The sequence below is a fragment of the Dipteris shenzhenensis genome, chromosome 5 (assembly GCF_047967505.1).
Source record: "Dipteris shenzhenensis isolate YYH24624 ecotype China chromosome 5, Dip_SZ_1.0, whole genome shotgun sequence".
Lineage (NCBI taxonomy): Eukaryota > Viridiplantae > Streptophyta > Polypodiopsida > Gleicheniales > Dipteridaceae > Dipteris > Dipteris shenzhenensis.
The window spans coordinates 9,429,460-9,439,919 of record NC_141600.1 but is presented as its reverse complement, the minus strand read 5'-3'; the positions used below and the strand labels follow the sequence as shown (position 1 = coordinate 9,439,919).

General features: G+C 43.5%; 1 protein-coding gene across 1 annotated transcript; it reads left to right on the top strand.

Annotated features, from left to right (window-relative positions):
• Nucleotides 1–1,497: 1,497 nt before the first annotated feature.
• On the top strand, nt 1,498–7,447 carry LOC147901590 (expansin-A4-like). The gene is made up of 4 exons (XM_087374532.1): nt 1,498–1,546; nt 6,507–6,590; nt 6,726–7,044; nt 7,144–7,447. The coding sequence occupies exons 2-4, from the start codon at nt 6,587–6,589 to the stop codon at nt 7,445–7,447; spliced, it is 627 nt and encodes a 208-aa protein (XP_087230658.1). The 5' UTR covers nt 1,498–1,546; nt 6,507–6,586.
• Nucleotides 7,448–10,460: the final 3,013 nt, after the last annotated feature.

Here is a 10,460-nt window from a genome sequence, read left to right as displayed (position 1 = left end):
AGACTGAGGGGAAGGTTGAGGGTCAGGCTGAGGCTGAGAGGAAGGCTGAGGCTGAGGGGAAGGCTAAGGGGAAGGATGAGGGAAAGGCTCATGCTCTTAGGGCTTGGGAGTGGGCTCACGAGACTGGGGAGTGGGCTCATGGGACTTGGGAGGAGGAGAAGGCTCACGAGACTGGGGAGTGGGCTCATGGGACTTGGGGGAAGGCTCACGAGAGTTGGGGGAGGGATCATCTGAGTTGGGGGAGGGCTCACGCAAGTCAAGGGTGGCACCAAGTATGTTTGCCTTTGTCGAGATTGTGGTTCGATAGGAATCTCCTTGCCTTCCCTCCACCCATGGACACTTTTGCAAGAAGATTCTGTGTAGCCCTAGACATTTTCTTATCCATCTTAAGTTTGACATGTCCTCCATGGAATCCCATCTCTAATAGCAACTTCTCAGCTTCTGCAATGCACCATGTGGATACTTCTTGCAGAATTAAATTCCAAGCATAAACAAGATGCAAATACAACAACTTATCAAGTACACACAATTCCTTGGTAAAGTACATATGTGTACTCTCTCAAGTGGGATGGGCAAGATGGGAGCCCACTTTGGATCCTTGTTGTCGTGATTGGGAGCTTGCATTTGGCTGCAAGATAGAATGCCATTCTCCCATTATAAGCTAGCCTTTTGCTTACATTGCGAACACATGCAATAAAGGCATGTGTTCATTGCATTTGCCCTTGTATCACAATCATGCAAGCACTTGAGGGTTTTCAAATCACTAGCAAGATTCCATTCAACTCGAAATGTTCTATGGCCATCGACTGCCAATGTTTGCCCTTCCTCTTATCTTTGGATCATCGATGGGATTCCTGTTCTATCTAGAACCCACTTCAATGTCTCATGGCATTCTTTTGGAGTCTCAAATGCTGCAAGCCACCATATATGTTTCTCTGATTGCACTGAGAAATCTTGCTCTACTTCTTCATTCCCTTGAACAAAGGCTAAGGCTTTATTCTCAAAATGTAGATGCTTACTCTCTCTAACTTGTGTTCTTTCACCAATTGAGCTTCATCCATTTTGATGACAAATATGAGCTTTCCATTGAAATCTGTACAACAAAAGAGAGAAATCGTTAGGATAAACATGATATAGGAAAAAAACTAAGTAAAGTGCAATGCTATAATGGATTTCCTCTTACCATCTTCTCTCATGCCATAGAATTTGACCATTGCTTGTTGCAGTTTCTCAACATCGAAGTAGACATTGTTGAAAGCATTCATCTCAAAGGTTTGCAAGCCAGATTTCTTTTTACTCTTCCAAGTCATTGTGCCCCTTATGCAATGGTACCCTCCAAGCATTTCTCTTGCACATTGGTTTGTTTCTTGCTATGCACGTCTCACAGACCAAGGTGTGGGTAGGGGAACTATAGACTTCTTATACTTTCCCAAAATACCAGACTTGAAAATTTTGAAAATAGATGTGTAAGCTTCATGACTTACATCGGTAGTATCACAAGCTGCAAGCATCTCCTTTGCATCCACAATATCCTTGAAGTCCTTCATCACCTCTTCGCAACTTGCACATGTAGGCACTTGTGTCTTGGGTCCCTTAGTATCCCAATGACATTGCTTGACTTCAATAAACTAGCTAGAGCATATGAACAGTCAATATCATCCCTGACCGTTCTTCCCATCACATCTTCCATGAAGTTCCTAAAGAAGAACACAAGAAAAACTTAGTCACAATCAGTGTAGCACAAAAGAGTGTAATTTCATTAATACATTTTCAGATAACCAACCTTGTAGCCTAGACTCTCCTCTTTCTAGCACCACCAGTGGATGTGCATCCATGTTATGTAAGTACCTTCTTTTCCTCTGCTTCAATCCCAAAGGTGTTTCTTTCATCTTTTGCACTTGTTCTTCTGCCTTCTCTCATTCCTTCTCTACGGCTTGTTGAACTTGATTGTATATAGATCTTTCCAAGCCTTTTTTGGACTCAGTTAGCTTACAAAGTGACTCTTTTAATTTATGTTGCTCCAAGTCCAATGCCGCGCTCCAAGTCCAATGCTTTGGCTTTAACATGAAGATCCTGGTTCTTCCTTTAAAGATCCTGCATAGAGTTATGCATTGCAACAATGGTGCTATTTCCCAAATGTTCTAGATAGCATCTCTGCTTGGGCTCTACGCATCTCGCTTGCTTGCATAGCCATTGACTTAGCATTGTTTAACTGATTGCAATAACCAAGCAACCCTGCATGTCCATTTCCAACAAACCAAACTAGCTCATGCATTGTATGCAAAGGAGGGCTCTTTTGGTTGGTAGGATCTAAAGGATACAAGGATCCTTCTATGCAAAGGTCGAGATGCTTCTTTCCTTGCAAACGAAGACTGTGGATTTTGGAAGCTCCCTCAATTCGAGACTACGTGTGCTTGCATATTCAGCCTCTAACTATAAGTGAACCTGGTACTTGTTGGAGATGTCCTCAAATGGTGCCATGACTGAAGGAGTGTAGAGAAGGAGAAGGCGTGGAGATGCAGGCTTGAAGGAGCAACACACAGGAAGAGGGAGGGCGACGACGAGGAGGGATGGGGGAGGGAGGACCAGTAGTTGAAGAGGAGGAAAGGGGGGCAAACCAGCAGGTGTGGAGGGTGAGGAGGAGTAGGCATGGAGGAGGAGGGAGGGAGGAGGGAGGAGCAGGAGGAAGGCGGGAGGAGGAGCAATGGTGGAGGAGGAGGGAGGGGGAGGGGAGGAGGAGCAGGTGTGGAGGAGGGAGGGAGGAGGAGGGTAGGATGAGCAGGTGTGGAGGAGGAAGGGAAGGAGGGGGAGGAGGAGGGTGTGAGGAGGGGGAGGGGGAGGAGGGAGTGAGGAGGGGGAGGGAGGGAGGGGGAGGGAGGAGGGGGAGGGAGGGAGGGAGGAGAGAGAAGGAGGGAGGGAATTCAAAATTTGGATTTTGAATTTTGAATATTTTGGTTCCCACCTAGGAGTAAGAGTTGTGTAAGAGGTGTAAGAGGTGGGGTCACTTTTGACCTACCTAGGTGAGGGGGGGTTAGGACTTTTTGGGACCTACCTTGGCCCTTTCATTAGGACTAATCCATTTCTTAATCCATTCCTTATGAGGCCCTTTTGAGACCCCAATTCTCCCCTAATGTGTGCAATTAATATCTCAGTGAAGCTGGCATGTGCATGTGTGTGCGTGCACGTGTGCGCGTGTGTGTGCGTGTGCACATGCACACACATGTGCACTTGTGTGTGTGTGTGTGCGTGTGTGTACTCATACAGATAGAGACATTGTGCAAGATGGATGGAATTGACTCACTCATGTACATGGGTAGACATATTCATGTGCATTTAGAGCTGCACATGCATATGATGCACATTCACCTACCTAGACACACACTTGCAAGCACACATGCACAAACATGTACACGAGTACACGATCATAAACACACAAATGCATACATGCACTCATCCATAATGCACACACAAAGCCCATACATACTATTAAGCACAGTTACAAACATTATCATCATGCACACACAATCAACATACCAACATTGAGCACAATAATATTGTGAACAATCTTTATTAAAACTCCAATCCATGGGGTTGATTGCATTCACACAACTCTTATTGAAAATAAGGTTTCCCTCCAAAATAATATATCATCAATTTTAAAGTCCTCTTTAATTAAAGGGATTTTAATTATGGTTGAAATGAATATTCTTGAATGTGTGTGTGGGTGTGTTTTCTTCACACAAAAGAAAGTGTTTGTGTGCACGCATATGCGCCTTCAAATGAAATGTAGCCAAGTTGAAAAACACAGGTTAGTGACCGTCTTTTTTAATATGATGGTGTAAAACTTCTTTCACTCTATTGCCTCCAAAATATGTAGTGTTTGGAAGTTTTTCAAAAACTTATGGTCTCAATTTGTAATGAAATTGGTATAAGAAATTAAAGAGGGAAGGGAGGATTTTAATCGTATTCTCAACTGATTTTGCAATTAGTCATTCTCCATGTTGCAATAATTTAGTGATGTGATGAAATAAGGCACCTTAGCAATTGGATAATGAATTATTCACTTAGTTTCTAAATGCGACACATGCAAATCATCAAATTGGGTTATAAGCAATTGAAGTTTGTATTTTACCCACATGCATAATGAAGGTCTTCAAAGTTGACATAAATTGAGAGGCTATGTGGGTTAATGCATTGTTTTTTTTCTTTTCCAATGCTAATATAACCTCTTTCCATGCAAAGTGTTCACCAACTTGGTTAGTCCTTTGTGTATCATACATATCATACATGTGCTCTCATGCTAAAGTGTATGTATGCTATGTGTGTGTGTGTGTGTGTGAGAGAGAGAGAGAGAGAGAGAGAGAGATGTATGAAAAGATAAGAAAAAAGTTTTTTTCAGCTAAAAGATATGCTAGGGCTTAAGTGAGATCCAATTAGAAAATCACCTAATAAGAATTCAAATATTGATATTTATAAATAATATCTAAAATTATATTTCTAGGTTCTCGATTCCGAACTTGAAGCTTGACAAAGGCATTTTTGTAACCCAAAATCCCCTCAATAGCATTCAAATATTGAGATTTATAAGTAAATTTCTATTCCTAGGATCTTGATTCCTAACTTGAGGCCTTCATAAGGAACTTCTGTGACCCGTTGTAGACGGGTCAAGCTAGCTTTGACTATGACATACTTGATGAATTTGGTAATATGGGCAGGATTTCACCCCTTACCCTCTTGCATTCGCCCCCCCTTTCCCCCCTTTGTGTGTGTGTGCGTGCGTGTGTGTGGGTCTCATTTTCACCTCTTGGCCAAGGTGGTAAATCGGAAATCCATGTCATAAAATATCCCCATTAATTTGAACACAAATGGCATACAAATATGTACAACCCATCTATTTAAAATTGCATATTGAGTGAGCCAAGCCAAGTTATGCCTATGGTGGAGGGGCTCTTGAAACTTGAAATCTTATATCTTGAAATTAAAGACGTTTTAAGATCCCATCCCACCTTGGGACCCGACGGAGTGGGTTGCAAGCCCATCGTAGATGGGCTAGGTTACTCATATTTCTTAGGAGGGGAGAATTGCTTAGGGAGTCGAGAGCGCTCTCTTTGGCATGTGGCAATTCCAATGGCTACTTGCTAGTTTTGGGCTAGATGACAAGCCACTCATAGGCTCGCCACTCATAGGCTCATGCCTCCATGGGACAAACACGAAGGAGATGCAGCCCCGGGTGCCACCAACTAGAGAGAGGCGACTAGTATTTAATGATTTCAATAAGAGCTAGTCACACATGCGAAGTTGCAACTCTAAGGGCACGCCTTCTGCAACATTGAACATACTAGACGATCTTCCCACGTTTTGCAAGACAATGACAAAAGGGTATATCATAACGAATGGCTTTCGATAAATGTTTTTCTTTGAAGAGAGGAAGCATTCACCAAAACTATTTGGAGGTTGATTTTATAGATTCTTCCGTTAGATGCGTTCTTGGCACCTCTTCCAAGGATCGAGTCACATTTCCGGTTCGCTCGCACGTCAATTATTGCAGCTTCTGCTGCGAGAAGGGTGGACTCACATGACTGCTGTTACTTGGAAAGAGGGACGTCTCTAAAATATTCAAGGGTTGCCACTGGGTCCTAGCCTAGTGGTTAAGGCGGTGTGTGTGTGTGAGTGTGCGTGAGTTCAACCCTTCGCTAGGCCCTGGCGGCACCGCAATACAAACAAAAAAAAATCAAGGGTTTTACGGCGTATGTACGTAGAACAAGCTCTCATTTCGGTGTGACGGAACTTGTGAAGAAGCTGCTTTTGGTTTTAGAAAAAAGGACTGTGCGGCGATTCTCCCACGTTGAGACGGAAGACGGTGGTCACAACTTCTACGTCTCCTATTAAATCTGGTTCCAACAGAAAAGCTACGGTTAGAGCGTTACTTATCACGTCGAGATCACGCGTTGATTGACAACTTCAATCTACGTCCCTTATTAAATCTGAGTCCGAGAGAAATAATATTTGTCAACAAGAGTGAGCAACAACGAGATCGACGCGGTGTAGTGTCCAGGGCCGAAGGAAACTCTCATGGGAACTACCAAATTCACGACTAGTCCTGCCAAATTCGCGAAACTTTACGCCAATGATTGCGCAAGCGCTGGCCTATATATGTAGAGGCTATGGCTGTAGAGGTCCAAGCCCGCCAGCTTAGCTTGCTAACGAGCTTTTGCTTGAAGGAATTTAAGCAGCAGCTGCGACTGATAGCAGTATCACATTCCTTCACTCACCTCCAGCGATCACGTCCACAATGTAAGGCTTCTCGTTTACACTTAAAACTTAACATTGCATGATTTTAATGGTTGTGGCTGTTAACCTGTTCAAGGCTTCTATGTGCAATCGCTTGCCATCCGCTTAGACTTCTAGTTTCTGTGCTGCTCTGTGCAGGGCATTGGGTAATGAGCCAAAGAACACTCTGGTGGCCATTTGGGTCCTCACAGGCTTCCTAGCCGGGTTACTAGCCCGTCCCTTACATGCCGCATCCAGTACCTGGATTGACGGCGCTCACGCAACGTTCTACGGGGGAAGTGACGCATCCGGGACTATGGGTATGCTTCAGGCCATTGAACGTCCAGATTCGAGTCCTAATTTTCTGAAGTCTATGGAACAAATTGGACTCGACTTCATTGGGTCCTTGCTGGAATAGCCAATTCACGGTACTGCCGTTGCTATTTTCATTGCAGGAGGTGCTTGTGGCTATGGGAATCTCTACAACCAAGGGTATGGCACAAATACTGCAGCTCTCAGCACCGCTCTTTTCAACAACGGTGACGCTTGCGGAGCCTGCTACGAGATCAGATGTACCAATGATCCTCAGTGGTGTCTATCGGGCAGTCCATCGATAACTGTAACGGCCACTAATTTCTGTCCTCCAAATTATGCTCTGTCCAATACCAATGGTGGCTGGTGCAATCCTCCTCTGGAGCACTTCGATATGTCGGAGCCAGCTTTCCAGCAGATAGCTCAGACTCTGGGGGGCATCGTGCCCGTACAGTACAGAAGGTGAGCGACGTCAATTATTTGCCGTGGATCATGAAGTGAGGCAGATCCTGCTGGACTGCTTTGTTCGTTAAATGATAATGATGTTCCTAATTGCTGCAGGGTTACATGCCAGAAGACGGGAGGGGTGCTGTTCACCATCAACGGGAATCCCAATTTTAATCTGGTGCTGATAACGAATGTGGGGGGGAGTGGAGCGGTGAGTGCAGTGGCAGTGAAGGGCTCAAACACGGGGTGGATGAGCATGACAAGGAACTGGGGCGAGGTGTGGCAGCTTACGGTGGTTGTAACGGGGCAGGCACTCTCGTTTCAAATCTTTACCGACGATGGCAATTCGCTCACCAGCTACAACGCAGCTCCATCGACTTGGCAGTTTGGGCAGACCTTCCAGGGGAGCCAGTTCTAGTGATGATCGTACAAATTAGCAGGGGTGTGCATATGTGGCCACCCGCTTCTGCTGTACACAAATACTGAATTATGTCCTTTGGTCACTTCCCCAATGGGCGTAATTGTGTCCTTTTGGTTGCTTCCAATGGTTACTAGCGTACTGATCCCTGATCCTGGCTAGCCCAGGGCGAGGGTATGGCTACCATGGCTTTGTGCTTAAGCAAATATTGCTTAAAATATTCTTAAAAGTCTTGAAATTGCATTGCTTAAAAGTCTTGAATGGTATTGCTCCTCTCTAATCTCTAATGGGTCAACTTTATTTAAAATTCGTTATCTCTTCATTCAAATGTCAGATTTCAGTGGGATTTGTTGAAATAGGATTGTAATGTTGTGTTTTATTCGGTTCAGCCAATCGCATGAGATCTAGAGAGATTAAGAAATTTACAAAAACGCATCTAATTATTGTAGCAACATTGCATAATGCATTCATTTACATCGCAATCTTTGAGTTTCGCAATGCATATCGTTTTGCACACCACTCTACTCCTAATTGCAAGGTGAGCGGAGAGGTGATTGACCTCTTTAGTCTTTATCTTAGAATTGCCTCAACTAGTGCCCTTACCTTTGTGCGTACGGATTGTGCTCAATCAACAAACACAAGGATGGCATAATTCCAAGCAGAGAGGTCCATGCATGCAAGGCAAGCAGAGAGATAGAGGGTTAATGAGAGCCTAATCGCAAGGCCAGCAGAGAGATAGAGGGTTGTGATAGAGATGGCAGCTAAAAGGGAAGCGGAGGGAGGAGGATCGGAACGAGAAGAGGGCAGATCGCAGAGAAGGGCATTTCTTTATAAGCGATCAGGGCAGTGCAGAGAGATCCATAAGGGGCACATGGAAATTTATCCTTCCCCCAGGCTTTATCCCTTCCCCTCTCCCCCTTGCTCCCATCTTTCATGCTCTAATACCATTTTTTATCAACAGGCACCCCCTATTCAATGCCCATAATGGGTCTCCTAATCCTCAAAATTCATAATCTTCACATTGAAGCATCGAATTTCATGGGATATCTTACAATGGGTTTGTACTTTGTGTTTTAGTTGTCTGTACATTCAAACATTACATTGCATTTACCAAACTTCTTAGACTTGCAAAATTAGCGTAAAAAATTAATTACTAATCTTTAGCCTAAGTTAAATTCCCTAACCTAATTAATGTAATCTAATTAATCTAACCGACTCTAATTAACCTAACTAACCCTCCCTTACCCTCCACCTCTTTGCCCTCTGCTCTGTCACCCTGCTCCTTCTGCCTCACCAAGCCCCCCCTTCCTCCATCCACTCAGCCTCTCCGACGTTTGCTGCCTCATGGGGCCTTTTCCACTCCCTCTCTACACACAGCATCCTCAGCCACAGCCTTCCACAACCCAATCACCTCCCACTCCCTCCTCAACCCAATCGTTAGTCGCCCCATCCCCTTTATTCAAACAACATGCTTCCTAACTACAACCTACTTGCTACCTTTGGTGGCTTCTAGCAGAGAAGGGAGAGTGTGAATGCTCAAGTGCCCTCCTCTCGCCTTGTCATTCAATGAGTGTGTTGCTGCTTTGTTTTTTTTTAAAAGGAGATTTATCCATGGCATCTTTGTTTCTCTACGCAGCCCCTACCTCTGCATGAAGATCGTCGGTATGGTTGGCGGGCAGGGAAGGTGTCAGTGTAGACATCAAACTAGCCATTGGTATGGTCGTTGGTATATTTGATATAGGGGTCGGTATATATCAACCCCTATACCAACATATATACCGACTCCCATACTGACGACTGACACCAACCCTTGCATCAACGCTTGGGTACATTTTTCCATGTTCACATTTTTACAGAACGTCATTTCCAAGGGTCCCAAAATAAATTTGGACCACAAATTTGGTCATTTGAAAGATAATAAATATAAGAGTATGTACACCAAAATTGAGATCAAAACATTCATATATTTATAGTGAACTTAATTAACATACAAATTAATGTACAAAATATCACTATAAAAACGTGAGGGCCAAATTATACATAAGAAGTCTCATCGATGTCAAAACTATGAATTAGTAGCATTTACATCGATGGCTTCATCTTGAGCCAAGTCTTGCACGCCAAATGTGTCTATCTCAAGGTTTACATACAATTGATCACCTACATCATCATCCCCTATTGTATGTCTACCTCAGACTTGATCCTCTAGGTCCCCCTCTTCTTCCCCAAAGTTGTGATCTCCACCTTCCTCCATTATAGTGTCATTACTATCACCTTCTTCATGGCCCATATTGTCATCTTCATCCTCTTCCCTAGATCCATCGGCATTATTATTTGGATCTTCTGCTGGCATCTCCGTATCCACATTCCTATCTTTGAAAATATGTTTGCTTTAAGGAGCAACTTGGACCACGTACCACTATCTTGGATCCAAGCGATCCAAAGTTGACCACCTATGTTCAAGATCCAAATTAGGTGCTAGTAATTATAATCATTTATGCTCAAGTATAAATAAATAAATAAATAAATAAATATGAGAATCTACCAACATTTGTTTTAAAATGAAGATATTAGCTTTTAATTAATTCGTTAGTGTGTACCTATTCACAATGCTATGGAAGAACAAAGTACCTTCATCGGTCCAGGGTCTGGTGGAGTCAATGGCAAAGAAACCACATATGTCTCTCTTAATTATAGCATTGGGACCATTGTAGATAGTTCTAAACCATCTGACACGCATTGGTCCCATTGTAGATAGCATTGGGACCAATGGCAAAGAAAATACTAAATCTTCTAAAATCAACTTCATAGATGTCATGTATGGTCCCACAATAATATAACTGCGAGGAGAGAAGATTGGTATCAGAAGCACTTGCTCGGCTATCTTGTACAAAGTTAGCCATGACTCCACAATCATATGTGACTCTCCTTAAATCAATGCGTTCCACATGAAAATGCCATGTGACCACAATGCACTATACTTTTTATACTACAAAAGAATAGGACTAAAACA

Excerpts from the sequence above, each read along its gene's own strand:
- LOC147901590 (XM_087374532.1), top strand. Across the intron at positions 7,045-7,143 it reads GTGCCCGTACAGTACAGAAG|GGTTACATGCCAGAAGACGG; the intron begins GTGAGCGACGTC and ends TAATTGCTGCAG.